This window comes from Ictalurus punctatus, chromosome 7 (genome assembly GCF_001660625.3).
Source record: "Ictalurus punctatus breed USDA103 chromosome 7, Coco_2.0, whole genome shotgun sequence".
Classification (NCBI taxonomy): Eukaryota; Metazoa; Chordata; class Actinopteri; order Siluriformes; family Ictaluridae; genus Ictalurus; species Ictalurus punctatus.
The window spans coordinates 24,462,707-24,478,367 of NC_030422.2; the positions used below are offsets into that span (position 1 = coordinate 24,462,707).

The 15,661-nt window shown below is 36.8% G+C and overlaps 2 protein-coding genes across 7 annotated transcripts in view; both read right to left on the reverse strand.

Annotated features, from left to right (window-relative positions):
- Positions 1 to 15,597, reverse strand: part of LOC124626025 (butyrophilin subfamily 1 member A1) — a 107,566-nt gene extending 91,969 nt beyond the window's left edge. For 2 of the 6 annotated variants that reach the window (XM_017472489.3, XM_017472486.3), the window contains exons 1-5: positions 14,974 to 15,098; positions 14,794 to 14,853; positions 8,222 to 8,572; positions 1,057 to 1,338; positions 719 to 820 (exon numbers count right to left, since the gene is read on the reverse strand). In XM_017472489.3, coding sequence (XP_017327978.1) covers positions 719 to 820; positions 1,057 to 1,338; positions 8,222 to 8,572; positions 14,794 to 14,851 — 793 coding nt within the window. In that variant the 5' untranslated portion in view covers positions 14,852 to 14,853; positions 14,974 to 15,098. Of the gene's footprint in view, positions 1 to 718; positions 821 to 1,056; positions 1,339 to 8,221; positions 8,573 to 14,793; positions 14,854 to 14,973 lie in introns of all 6 variants that reach the window. The other 4 variants (XM_053681898.1, XM_053681901.1, XM_047156452.2 and 1 more) reach the window with 4 other exon arrangements.
- LOC108261975 (myelin-oligodendrocyte glycoprotein-like) overlaps positions 1 to 15,661 on the reverse strand; it is a 44,847-nt gene that overhangs the window by 14,814 nt on the left and 14,372 nt on the right. The gene's annotated exons all lie outside the window — the stretch shown is intronic.

Genomic DNA, 15,661 nt, shown 5'->3' on the forward strand with positions numbered 1-15,661 from the left:
AAAATGTTATATTTGGTGATCTGTAAATATTAATTTGCTGGTTTGCATAATGTTTAATAAGATCTAAGCCAGAGGTGGAACTAAAGACAATGTCCATGTTATTTTGACAGTTTGGAAAGATAAGTTAAAGTTTAACAACACTGCTGACATTTAAATTAAGTTTTTGTTTTAATTAAAAATTTTAAGTTAGAACTACTCTAAGTGTTTCTAGTGAAATGAGCTGTGAACCTCAGTGTAAATTAGATTCTGTGTCCTGTAATAATGTTCTGATGTGCAGGGTGAGACTCAATACTCTCCCAAAACTTTCATTAATGAAATACCCTTTCACTTCTTCAGAAAGGGCTTGTGGTAATGGAAGTGTATAGATAAAGACAGAGGTGAGAGTTTGAGACTGAATTAAATCATCCTCTTCACAGAGAGCACGGCCAACTGGATTTCTGTGGTCTACTGAGTAAAGCACAGGTTCTTTACCCTTGTCCTGGAGAACCCCCAGGTCCTACACATGTTTTCTGTGCTCTAAAACACCTGATCCAGATAATCAGCTCATTAACAGCCCTTCTTGACCTAAAGTGAGTGCTATTGCAGGAAAAACACTAAAATGTGTAGGACATGGGGTTCTCCAGGACCAGAAATAGGAATCTGTGGACTAAAGCTATGATATAAACTGCAATATAATTTAAGCTAGAGATATTATGAAAGAAAATGATTTAAAGATTACCTTTCTTGTAACAGATAACTGCAGTTACTATCCATCCAACAGCAATAAGACATGCTAAAACTGAAATGCCCCCAACCCACTTCCAAGCATCAAAGACTTTACCTAAAACAAAACCAAGTTTACAGTGTTACAGATATTTTTAATAAACTGTGCAGGAATTATTGATAAATGCAAAACACACTCAGACAGAACTGTAGCAAAAATCACCAGATATAATAAAAATAATGCATACACTCTAATGCAAATAGTATGTTCATCACAATCATGTTTCATCTTTAATCACCTCATCTGTAATGATTACAGTAGAATGTTAAAAGTTTTTAATCATAGACACTTACTATTAATGATAACCTCTGCCTCCATCATGTGATGTTGTTGTTGAAGTCTGCAGTAAAACTTGTTGGAGTCGCTATAATCATAAACAGTGATGCGGTGTATCACACTGAAGCCCTCAGTGTCTCTGTGTATCTGTGTATCTCCAGCAGGCAGAGTGTCTCCTTCTCTGTTCATCCACAGAACCTCAGGTGCAGGGTTCCAGCCTCTGGACTCACACACTAGATTAATCCCTCCTGAGTGATCATAACTCTCCATCGTGATCACCGGGTGGCTTCCCAGAATTACTGTGATTAACCAAAAATTATTGTCTTAAATATAGTGAAATCATGTTATACTGTTAAACCCAATAGAGGTTATTTTTTTTGCTTATTTTCAGTTTAAAGACTGTTCTTGCTATAGTCAAAAATAATACTATGAAGTGTGACACTAATATATGATGTCTTCGTAGACAGATGGTTGTGGCATCATCAGCATATGAACTTGTAATCTCTGTATGAAAGGGTAAGCACTTTTCTGTTGCACCATTTGGGAGCATGAGCATCTATTACCATTTTGATACAAATCAGTATGTTAGTAATGGTAACTAAGTTGTGTTATGTAACTGCAAATTTTTGAATAATTATAACAGCAAAAATTACAGGCCTCCATTCTTGCTGATTACTGTCAATACCCGTAACCAAAAGAATATGGGGTGTGTGTGTGTGTGTGTGTGTGTGTGTGTGTGTGTGTGTGTGTGTGTGTGTGTGTGTGTGTGTGTGTGTGTGTCCTTCTTACTAACAGTTTCTGGGGGGTGTCTTCTTATTAACAGTTTCCTCACACATGTATTTTTAGGAAAAGTTTCAAACAGCCTAAATGATAATGAGTTAATTAGCTGAAAATGGTCTAATTTTTGCTGTGTGCTGCACACATTAAAACGAGTAATGCATGTTTAGGGTAATGTAGCTTCTTTAATGCTCACTGTTGTCTTTATGTTCTGCAATTAATTACAAGACATTAATCGTTAGATAACATACACGCAGCGACAGTGCAGCTCAACACCCCAAGCAGTGATGTTCTTGCTCTGCTACAAAATCAACCAGAACAGTATGTATACAGATTAATACAGAAACAAAACAATACCGTTGTCTTTATGCTCTGTAACCATGCAAAGTTTCACACAGATGAATACAAAACCAAACAGTCCGAGCCATACTTCTAATGCTTCAGGGCTCCAGATGGCGACTAAAATGGTCACCAATGCGACTAACTTTTTAATTTTGCGACCATGTTTTTTCTGCCAGTCGCCAATGGCCACCGTTACCCACAAACAAAATTTTAAAAAATGAAATAGAAATGACAACTCGTCTTGTTGTGTTAGGCTACTGAACTCTCATCTCCTCTTGTGTCTGCGTCTACCTGCCCAATCTCGTGCACTCCTGTATGGTTTCCAATAAATAAACTCTGCACTCTTGTCCTGCAGGGGTTGAAGCGTCGATTGTACAGATGAACAAAGACAGCTTTGAAGTCATGTTCATCGGGTTAAAAAGTTGGAAGTGTTAACTTTATTAAAGGTGTTTAATTTAGTTTTATGTGGTTTAGTTCGTTGGAATTTGAATGTATCCGTTATATGTAGGCTAGCTAACTGCATAGTTAACTAACTTTAGCCAGCTGACAAGAAAAATATCAGACTTTCTCATTCCCTTCTCGTCCAAACCCTGCTTCCTCTACATCAGATGCTGACTATGTTGAGACCAACTCGACCAGTGAAAGTTCTCATGTGACATTTGAGTCATCCCAGCCCGTTTCAATCGGTGTGCAATCTTTTACACATGATGACAGCCAAGCGCAGCGAGTCGAGTCTTCTCCTGTCCCTGCGCTCTCATCCCGACAAGACCGTTTAAATCAGCTTGGCTACAAGAGTTCACCTAGTTATGTTATGACAAAGGGAAAATGTACTGCACATTTTGTGCTAAAGCAGGACAAGATATTGCTGGTAAAACAGAGTTCATTACCAGTTCGAGTCATTTTAAAAAAGAAACTGTGAAGAAGCATGGTGACAGTAAAAAACATAAGAATGCCAGGGATTGTGTCATTGCTAGGTCTGCCCCTCGTACCACCCCAATCAAAGCAGTGCAATGTGCTAGTGATAAAGTCGCAGAAAAAGAGATAAGGGAATGGAAAATAAAATTCAATGCAGCCTACATGACTCTGAGCCTGAATAAGCAGGAAACAACTAATTGTACATAGTTGAATAAAAAAGTGAAAAAAGAAACAAATGACTGAATATTTAAGTATTTACAGTAATATGATTCAATATGATATACTGAATATTGCACATACTGTGTATGTAAAGAATACATTGTGTAAACTATGGGAGGCAGAGTAAACAAAGGCAGACAGTACAGAGGGGAAAGAAAAGGCAGTGTGAGGTAGCCATTTAACAATGATATCATCATATGTCATCACTATATTTTGGCTCCTGAAAATTTGATTTGGCGCCTAAATATTTTGGGTTTACTTCCCCACGAAACGCACGACTCATCCAACACACAAAACTCACTATTCCATACGGTTCATATTCATTTGCTTACCTGCAATTAATTATAAGACATATTAATCGTTAGATAACATAACACATGCTGTAGGGCTGCACGATTTTGGCCAAAATGATAATCCTGATTATTTTTGATCAATATTATTATTGATTATTTATCGATTATTTATCACGATTATTAATTGATTTTAGTGACAACATATTTTTATTGCACTTTAACATTTATTAAGTTTTCTCTTGCCACAATATAACACACAAGTAGGCAAGAGAAAACTTGGCATGAGAATTAGGAACATAGTGTGAGCCATGACACATTAATTTGCCTTCTGATAAACTAAATTTAATATTTTCAGTTAATTTCACAGACTGTATGCAAAAAACAACCGTTAATCTGTTCCACCTTGTAAACAAATACAATAAATATCAATGTTCAGTGTTTGAAATCTGCTGCTCTTAAATATATTTAAAGCTACACTATTAGACATTTTTCACTGTCATGGTTCTGGGCTGGAGTCAGTTCTTGAACCGCTCTGTGTATATTGTGTATATATCTGAATAATCTCATATAGGATGTGATTGGGTGAGTTCATTTACCCGTCAGATGCAAAGCGCTTTAGTTTAATGGTGTTCATTACTGATGCTTGGATCAGGATTTTTACAACCGATACCAATCCAGATACCGATCTTTTTGTTTAAGCTTTAATCAGGAGGTCTATCATAAACAGTTAAATGTAAGCTCTCTGCTCATGGTCACTGTTAATTGAGTTAAAATAATAGCAATGAGATATTGTTGGTTAATTGATAAATAAACAAGCATAAAATATTTATTTTTAAATATCTTAAAAACAATAAAGAGTCCTAATTAAAAGTAGACTAACACAAACATGATCCATATTAGGAAAAAGGTTAATAGCTTTCTCAGGAAATAGTGAACTAAGCTTAATGTCAAATTGATATTAAATGCAGCCCATAGTAATTAAACATTATTTCATTTCTTATTTTATTTGTATTTAATGAAATTATAATATCTTTTTTATATTAAATTATTTCTTTATAACTAAGCACATTTTCTGTCTTTACATTTTAGTAGTTTTATTTTTTTTGTTTAACAGTTTTAGATTGGTTCCCCCAGTACAGTGTTGCCATGTCTAATAATAATATTGTGTTTTGCGGGGTTTAAATCAAAACATGGAAACTGAAGTTGACTTTTCTAGTATTATCTGGCAACCGTGAGGTAAAATGAAGTGAATTAGAGCAGAGGTTTTCAAAGTGGGGGCTGCGGCCCCTTGGGGGCTGGCAGGGGGCGCCCGGGGGGCCTCAACAATTTGGTGTGAAAAATAAATTCTCACTCTCAGACAACTAGACACACACACAATCAATTCCTAATGTAATGTAAATATGTAAGATGTAATTATTAATAAAAAAGGGGGATATATTCAGAAGTCTGTATTTTTAATGTGTTTTAAAGACATCTTGCAAAAGGGTCAAATGTTAATGCCATTTGGGGGGCCTTGCCCTGGAACAGTTTGGGAACCCCTGAATTAGAGTTAGTGAAGGAGAGCTGCAGCGTATTGTATGTTTATGGATGGAACAGTTGCTACTCTTGATTATGATTGGTGAGTAATTATTTAATAAAGAAGTTTGAATTAAACCCACCTTCTAGCGTTAGCATTATTATTAATTAATTTACTCTGTGTGAAGCCGCTGTGTCTACACGAGCAGGTGCAGGTTCAGGTCATTTTGCAGGATGAATAAAATATGGCGGTTTGTGAGATCAGGAAGTTGAAGCAGATGATGTATAGAGTTACTTGTCATCATAATGGCTTCTCTCCAGTATTTCCACACTTGTTTGGTTGACTGAGGAGATGAAAAGCAGTGTTAAAGTAACTGTTACTTGGTGTAGATGTATTTTGGACTTCCTGTAGTTTTTATTCCGATTGGATTATACGACTCCGAACAGGTCACTCGCACCAGTGCTAATAAATATTTATTCACAGTTGCACAAAATACTTTTCAGTCACAAATGCGAGTGAAATGGTTGCACTGTCGAGCCTTGAGTTTATCTGCAAAGTTTTTTCCCGTTCGGCGTGATGATGTTTAATGTCCCCGACAACCTCTGAAGTGCCATTTAGCATCATGTTAATGGCATGATTTCTCCTTGTGCAAAGCGAAGCTGGCAGCTCGAATACTCTAAAATACTAACTCCATTTTTGGGTTTTGATGCTACAAAATGAAGTCATCCATGCGCCGCCCTATGGTGATTGGCTGTAAGTGTAGGAAGCACTTGATTTGATCTGCAGTGGAGTTTTCTATTAGCTGAGGACAAACTTTAAACGTTGATATCGCAGTCGATCATGTTCATTTAATCATGGGCAGTCAAAATCGTAATCGCGATTGATATTGTGCAGCCCTAACACGCTGCAACAGTGCAGCTCAACACCCCGAGCAGTGATGTTCTTGCTCTGTACGTTCGCGGGTGTTTTTCCCCTACCACTGGTCATCAGCGCCCTCTACTGGTATAAGTACCAAGCATTCTTTCTGTCTCTAATCACTACTAATATTTCAGCGGTAATTGTTCAATAATTATAAAAACAAAAATTACAGGCCTCCAGTCTTACTGATTACTGTCAATCCCAACAGCCAAAATAATATGGTGCGGTATCTTCTTATTAACAGTTTCCTCACATATGGAACTGATTTCTCCATCTTAAAAACAGAGAAGAAGCAGCACTGGGTTGGAGTGATGATTTGGGCACACCAGGAGACAATAAATGGATTAATCAAAGAAGCACTTTTAGCATCTACACCCCTCACATCATCCATATACTGTATTTATCTATTTCCCCATCACTCATCAAGAAATATAAACAATCTGTGTTCAAACTATGACAAGTCGCGTAGAGCCCCGAACTACCTTGGGGCCCCCTTGATCTCGTATATTATTTTTCATCTGTAAATATTTTTTATAACATGCAAATATAAATGCGGATTCAGCTTTAGAGGAGTCATGTGGAAATTTCTTTTTAAAAATACATCATTATACTTATTTAATTACTGTTTCAGACTCTGACATCATGATGACATCATTCACATGTGTTTTGACATATAGCAAGAGCTTCCAAACAAAGCTATCTGTCAGGAGCAGAAAAAAGAAAGAAAAAGTGCCAAGAACTTGAAGCAAAAGAGCAAGTAGGACTTAAATGTATATATTTTTTGTAATATTCTAAATTCTTATTTAGTCTTGACAAACCATGCAATTAATTAATTAAGAACAATACTCCAGTCAGTCCAGATCAACAGATTCAATAGTAGTCCACTGTGTTTTGTTAGAAATGCCCCATGATGAAATGTAATTTTCAGTTTGTGTCGGTAGACATCAATAATCAAAATGTTCTTATATGTGTTTTAATGTAATATATAATATTGGCAGTGCACCTTAAATATATTATTTAAATAGTAAATACTAATGTTTGAAATCAATTCACTGTGTGTAGTTTGTTGACAGTGAAACTGTTCTGAAAGAACAGAGGGGGGTGGGGTCATTTCAGGGTTTTTATGAAGGCACTGACAGGGGCCTCTGACAAAGTATTGCTAAGGCCCCCCAGAAGTCTAGGACTGGCACTGCAATAGAGAGAACTCTTACTCACCATGTTGAACTTCTTCTGTTGTCTGCCCCATTTCCTGTCATGATCATGCACACCTGTTTGGTATTGTATTATTAGTGACCTTATTTAACATCTGGGTTTGTCGCTGTTTGTGTGGTTGGAGCATTATGCTTAGTCTGTGTTTACATGCGTGGCTAGATTTTGGTTAATGTTTTCTCTGAATGGTTTTGTTTTCCTTGCCTAGCACTAGCCCAGCCCTTTGTTGTCCCAGTTTTTTGCCCTGTGTTTTAGTTGATCTCTTGGTTGTTTTTGTCCCTATTAAAGAAGTTCTGCACTTTGTATCCTGGCCTCCTGTTATGACAAAGTTAAATCACATTTAACACATAACCGTCTCCACAGACCCTGATACCATGCTTCACTACCAAATTTGAAACATACATGTGTTGTAAACATATTGTTTACTCAAATTGGGTAAAACAAACATGAATTATTATTTAAATACTACTGATTAATTATTCAGACTACAAATAACAATAACTGAATGTTTAGACAAAATGAAAATAGTTCAGAAATACTATTAGCTTATCAATTTATACAGAATAGTTTATTCTGCAAATATTATTTTCAGCGACAAGAAGGCTAGGTGACAAACCACCTGTGCAGCCTCAAAAATGCAGACAAAGTGGGAAAAATGCATCACATGCATGAGACCACAGCTCCTGAATCTTTGTCCAGTTGTAGCTGTGTGAAAAATAGGACTGATTATTATTACTGCTGATTGATGAACACAACAGAAGTGGAAAATGTTAGAAACAGGTGGTTCTCCAGGACCAGAGTTGGAAACTTGTGATTCAGTGACTGAGTGAACTCCCATTCTAAAAACCCACTTAAATAAATACAATGGAAAAATACAGATTTTGCTACAGATTATGATGTGGTTAATATATGCACAAACCATTGATATTAAGAGAAAAGAAAGTTTATCGTAGTATAACATTCACTGTATTAAAGTGTCGAAATAGATCTCACCCTCGACAGTGACGTGGACAGTGATGTCATCATACGAGGATTTGTCCTCAACGAGACATCTATATTTTCCTTCATCAGAGACTCGGAGAGATGAGAGTTTGAGTGAAGCGTTGCCTTTCTGTAGCTCCTCTTTAAACAGTGATGTTCTTCCTCTGTAGGACTGAGCCTGCTTTTCATTTCTGTCTTCATGATCCCTATAGAGATGCACTACTGAAGCCACATCCTCTACTCTAATCCACTCCACTGTCATGTCCATAGCGCTGGTTTGGGGTTTGATAAAACAGGGCAGAACCAGGTCTTCACCAGCTACAGCAACAAGAGGAGCATCTGGACCAACCAGCTTTAATCCCTCTGGGTTTTTTCAAAAACAAACAAATACCATATATCAATTTCAAATCATATATATATATATATATATATATATATATATATATATATATATATATATATATATATATATATATATATATATATATACACATATATACATATATACATACACACACACACACACACACACACACACACACACACACAAACTTATGATATATATTACAAATGAAATGCAAAATGTACTTTCATCCACCATGATTGTGGTTGTGTGTACTGAACCAGACAGGAAGATTGAAGACTCAGGAAACCTTTTCGGGTGTTTTGAGTTAATTAGCTGATTAGAACTCTTCTCAGGTGGACATTTCTGAATTATGAATTCTTTATTCTATTAATTTGAGATACTGAATTTTTTATTTCCATAAGCTGTAAACTGTAATCATCCAGATTAAAACCAAAAAAAGGCTTGAAATATTTCACTTTATGTGTAATGAATGTAGAATATATGAATGTTCCACTTTTTGAATTAAATTATGGAAAATAATTTTTTTCAATAATATCTATATCTATCTATCTAATATATATATATATATATATATATATATATATATATATATATATATATATATATATATATAAAAGAAACAAAATGTAAAATAAATGTATATATTTATAGTAACATTATACTAGTAATAATAACTCGCAATAAATATTAGTTAACCTCTTCCTCAACAAACCGAAATATGGACTGATCTGGTATGATCTGATCTGATATGGTCATACACATTCAACATTGGTTTCCACCCTTGCCCTTTACACAATGAGATTTCTCCAGATTCCCTGAATCTTTTCACAATATTATGCACTGTGAAAGACCTCAATTCTTTGCAAACTTGCATTGAGCAATGTTCTTTTTGAATTGAGTGACAATTGTCTCACAAAGTTTGGCACAAAGTGGTGAGTCACGACCCATCCTTGCTTGCAAAGACTAAGCCTTTGGTGGCTGTTCCTTTTATGCCCAATCTTGATACCCTCTCCTGTTACCAATTAACCTGGTCCTCCAAAAATGGTGTTACTTGAATATTCTATAAACTTTTTAATCTTATTTTGCCTCTGTTCCAATTTTTTTTGAGTGTGTTGAAGGCATCAAAATTTCTTTATATTTACAAAATACAATTAAGTTGGTCAGTGAAAACATTGGATATCTTTTCTTTGTACTTTTGTCAGTTAATTAAAGTTTCAAGAGACTTCACACATCACAGATTTTTGTTGTTATTGCATTTTAGAAAAAAAATCGATGCTTTTATGGAAATGGGGTTAGTACATTTTGACCTTTCATGATATTCTTGCATATTGTAGCTCTACTGCTGGTGTTTGCTGTCTGTAGCAGCATAAGAGGCAAACTCATAAAAACATCCAATCTTTAAAGCAATTCATATTTAAGTGCAGTTTTAAAGAAATTTTACAGGACTAGTAAGGTAGGTAGCAATACTGTAGTTGTAGGTAGCAACTCAAAGGTATAATCGTCAATTTCTAATTATTTCTTATTTTCCTAGTACAAATAACCTGGGAAAATTTGTAGACATGATAAAAATGATGGTTTAAGTCATGACCTCAGTGTATTATGTGGCTGAAAAAACCCATGTGTCTGGAGTGCTTTATTGTTTACACGAGCCTTTTGTCTGTCGTTTTATTTACACTCCTAATAGCCATCTAAGTATGTTCGAAATTAAAGAAATGTGGCTGAAATCTCTGTGACCAGCACAGCCAGATAATTCTCCTGTGACCAAAAAAAACTTCATGACAAAACAACAACAACAACAGTAAAACCAGATTAAACACTGGCAGCTCTTTCCCAATGTGGAATTAGTGATGTTGCTTGTGGACATTTATGCAAACACTATCAGTATAAAACATTGACTTTTTGAATGGTGGCTTTACATAACTAATCAAATAGATATACTTTTATAATTTAGAGAGTGAGAGAAAGCAATGCTTTGGTTGAACCATATTCATAGTATTGTACGTCAGCTAAACTGTTATTTTGGTAACACCAGAGATAACAGCTTAAAAGTTAATTCAGAAGAAAAACAGAACAGTGAAGGCACTTTTACCCATTCTCATACGTATAATTGTGCGTATTCCAAATGTTATAACTTGGCTTCCAAGCAGTTGAATGGCCGATTGGGAAAAAACATGTGAGGCTAAAATGCTAACACCATCAGCCAGGGAATCACCATTGTACAAATAAATAAATAAATAAATAAAAAGTACTACCCCTGGCAAAAATTATGGAATCACCACACTTAGAGGATGTTCACAAGACATGTGTTTTTCACACTGTCCTCAGTACAAATACTCACACCACAAAGTGAACTAATGAATCGTCACCTGCGTGAAGTTGGCCCCCCACCCAACGCAAAACGTCAGCAAAATAGTCTCAATTGTTTGTGCTTCGTTTGTGCTGGTTTGTGCCACAAAAATTTTAGTTTGTGCTGCGTCAGTTCTGGAGATATTAAAAGAATATGTATAGGTCATTCATGAACGATTCTCAATCGTTCATGCTTCGTTTGTGCTAGTTTGTGCCGATAAACGCTTTGTTTGTGCTGCTTCCGTTTATAAAATATTAGACATTAAGTCATGAGATTACGTCACCAGCCCCCCACATGCTCCAAATTCACCTTAAATAGTCTCAATCGTTCGTGCTTCGTTTGTGCCGGTTTGTGCCGACTGTCTTTTTTTTTTCAGCAATACAGTTGAAGTAACAAGGTAAAATCCAAACGACAAAACAAATCACATTAAATAGTCACATTCACGTAATTGTTACCTATCCACTGTGCGTTTTCAACTTTTATGGTTCACAGCGGATCACAGGATGTGTGAAATGTAACACGAACTGCAAGGTAAGTATTTTTACTTGTTACTGTACATGTTTTTATGAGAATAACAGTTGTGATATTAACATTGTCATAAATAAATACACGCACCATAATCTGTTTGCTGTAGCTCTGTGTTTATACATACATAGGCCATGTGTGTGTATGTGTGTGTGTATATATATATATATATATATATATATATATATATATATATATATATATATATATATATATATATATATAAGTATGTATGTTCTGTGGAGGTGCTTCCCAGGTAAGTGTCAGTCCACAGAAATTCTCCCAGACTGTAACTGTGGGAAACTTTCCCTGCACAGAGCACTTTTCCTGAGGTAGAGTCCATTGTCCATGGATTGTGACTTGAGAAGCTCTGCCATTCACCTCAAAAAGAAATCTTTAATGCGATGTGTTTTTTTCTTCAAGCAGTTCCATTGGCAGATCACCTTGATGCAGTGAGCAACATCAACCCTAACAAAACAAGGTGGCACTTTTGCTGACACTTTACCGAGTAAGACACGACAACACTCATTGATGTAGGTTTTCAGATCAGGATGAGGAGTAAAAGCCTTGACCAGAGCTCCAAGCAAAGTCAGAGAAAAGTCACTCACAACCTCTTTTGGAATTGGTGCACCTGCACATATCCATTCTGTCAACCAACGTGTTATTGCATTAACATTGTGTCCAGCTACCTTCCTGGGGTTGAAGATGGAAACAAGGGGCTGGTGGTCTGTCACTAAGATGAACTTTTGGCCATAAAGGTAGTGATGGAACTTCTTTATGCCCCATACTAGACTAAGGGCCTCTCGATCGATCTGTGCATAATTGCATTTTGCACTCGTCAGTGATCTTGAAGCAAACGCAATCGGACGCTCAGGTCCATCGTCCATAGTGTGCACCAATGCCATATGGAGACGCATCACATACCAGTCTGATGGGTCATGATGGGTCATAGTGGGTAAGGAGTTCATCTGAGGTTATCAGTCTTTATGTCTCTTTGAATGCTTTCTTGCATTTTTCTGACCACTCCCATTTTGTTGCTGTCTGTAACAGTGCATGAAGTGGGTGCAGAACTGTAGCAAGACTTGGGAGAAATTTGTGATAATAGTTTACAAGGCCCAAATATGATCCAAGTTGTGACACGTTTTCCGGTCTAGGTGCCTGCAGCACAGCTTCAACTTTCTCCTGTGATTTGTGTAAGCCATGTTTGTCAATGACATGTCCACAATATGAGATTTCACTCTTAAAAAACTCACACTTCTCTTTCTTTGCCTGTAGACCATACTCTTTTCAGCACGATGGGTGTAGCCCACTCACTCCAGTCAACCTTGGAGAGAATGGCAGATGCCTCCAAGCTTTGAAGTTCAGCATCTACTTTAGGACGTAGTGCATAGGGCACTGGACGTGCTTTATGAAATCTCGCCGTCGCTGTTTCGTTTAATTCAATTTTCGCCTTCATGCCTTTAAGTTTACCAATGCCCTTTTCAAACACTTTTGCATTAGCATTCAGGAGCTGTGACAATCTTTGGTTAGAGCTACAGTTTGTGCTGTTAAGACCTGTTGATGATATGTTGAGGGCTTTGATGGTATACCAGTCAAGCTGGATTTTTCTCAACCACTCCCGTCCAAAAAGAGCTGGCCCTCCATTTTTCAACACATAAAGCTCCAGCTGCTGTGTTTTGCCACCATATGTGACATCTACCTTCAGTTTGCCTTTAGGAGACACCTTTTCACCTGTGTATGTCTTTAACATGACTGAGGTCTTTTCTAACAGTAGCTTGAAAAATAGTCTGTTGTACACAGCTTCAGAAATTACAGACAAAGCTGAGCCTGTATCCAGCTCCATTTTCAGTTTTACACCAGACACATTTGTTGTTATACACATTATTTTATTGTCCGTTTCAGTCATGCTATGCAGTTCTAGGCATGACAGATCATCTTCGTCAGAGCCTGTGCCCTCTGATATGTTTTCACATTCAGACACTTTGTGCACTTGTTTAGTTTTGTATTTGAAACCTTTGTCTTTACCTGGTTTTTCTTGTTGGCCGTGCTTTTTGTCTATTTTGCACACTCTTTCTATGTGGCCTTGTCTGTGACACTCTCAACAGACTTTTTCCTTGAACCAACAATCATTTGCATCATGAGAGGATTTACCACAGCTATAAGATTTCCTTCTCTGCTGTTTTCATTGAAATGGCAATGGCCAGTGCTTTTTCTAAGTCCAGGGCTTTTTCTGACAATAGCCACTTCTGTGTGCTTGAACAATTCATGCCACATACCAGCCTGTCCCTTAATGTATCAGAAAGTCCCTCTTTGAAGTCACAATGCTGTGAAAGTTTGTTTAGTTCTGCCATGTATTCAGAAATGCTCTCCTCACTTGACTGCTTTCTTTGGTGAAATCTGAATCTTTCCGCTATCACTAGTGGTTTGGGGTTTAAGTGACCTTGTAAGATGTCAACAATTTGTTTGAATGTCTTGCTTGCTGGCTTTGCAGGGGTTACTAGGTTGCGTAAAAGATTGTATGTTTTACGTCGTGTGAGAGTTTTCACCGCATTTTGCGTCAGGACACGATCACACACGGCAGTGCTCAACCATTTTATGGCAAATAAGAGAGCACAGATGAGTCCCAAACCGCGACTTGCCTACTATAGGCCTGTAGTAGGAGAAATACATGTATCTTGGCTACTATATGGACGGTAAGTACGCGCTTTGGGACGCAGCCCACGGCTTCAAGCAGTTGTCTATTTGCACGTACAGCATGACAAATAATTAACTGCACTTAAAGCGCTCGTAAAATTTTTTAAATAAAAACACCCAAAACTGTATATGGTACCATAACGAAAACCAACTGTATGTTGATACGTGAAAGTCTGGAGGGAACGTCGGATGGTGTGTTGCGGTGACGTAATGACGTGTGCTGTTAATTGAACTATATTCTATAACATGTAAAACGGGTACATGAGAGGAGTATTTTAAAAGCGACTCATGTAAACACCTTAATCACAATATTGTCTTACTCAGAGTACGGTCAATAAGTAGATTACTGCTGTCCATGTAGTTAATTACTCAGCTCTGAGAGAGGAGATTTTCCACACACCAGGATTCAGTTAGAGAGAGTCACACACCACCTTTTACAAGAGGGCCAGAGAGAGTTCTCTCAAAAACAACTTTTATAACACCACTAAACTTACATAACTCTCTGGGCACAAAAACATCACAACTTTAGAATTCATTATAACACACACACACACACACACACACACACACACACACACACACACACACACACACACACACACACACACACACACACACACACACACACAGAATAGTTAGATTTCCCCATACCTGATTGAAATTTCATAAAGCTGAAGAGAATCAGGAGTGTCACAGAGAAAAACATCATCCCTGAAAGACAGTTTATCATTATTGCTTCAGTCTGATTTACAAGATAAATAACATTTTATGAATTACTCTAGGTGCACAATTTAATGCATATCTGTTCTATTAAAAAATCTAAATACTCACCACTTTGTAAGGGTAATATTTTCTTGATAAGAGGACGCTAAAAAGTAAAGACTGTTAATAAGTCCACAATGTCAGTTTAGTGTACTTTTGTTTGTGTAACCTGTGTAACCTGTTTCTAAATGCGAGACCAACCACACCTTTTTTCTAACATGCTAAGAATGAAGGTAGTGTATTTGAGGTGACTCATTTCAGCCGAAGTTGCAAAGGCCCAAATTTAAAATGCTAAACCCAAAACACTCGCTCATATTAATCCCTATATTTATCTCGTGAGTGTTAATTGGCTTTGTTAGTTTAAACTTCTTTGTTTACATGTTGGTTACATGTAGGTGATACATGTGGTTTTGGTCTGTCTTGGTAAACTTGCTACCTGTCATCAGTTTGAGCTCGGGGTTATGGGTTTTTGTGACAGTAAGTTTGTGTGTGGGGTTGTTTTGTTTTGTTTTTTGTTTGCCTGCTTTGAGCATATTAAAAAAAATCAATATATAATTGATTTTTCTTGTGTTCTCCTTGTAGGAGCTGAGTGCTTCCTGAGGCTGGGGGAAGTTCTTTGCTGCACCTTAGGCTTTACTTAACTAAGGGTCATTGTTATTGACTGGTATAAAGTTGGCTTGACGTTGGACGTTCGATATTCACAGATATGCGGAAGTTAAGGGACCATCTCTAAAATTACATACGACATTGTTATACA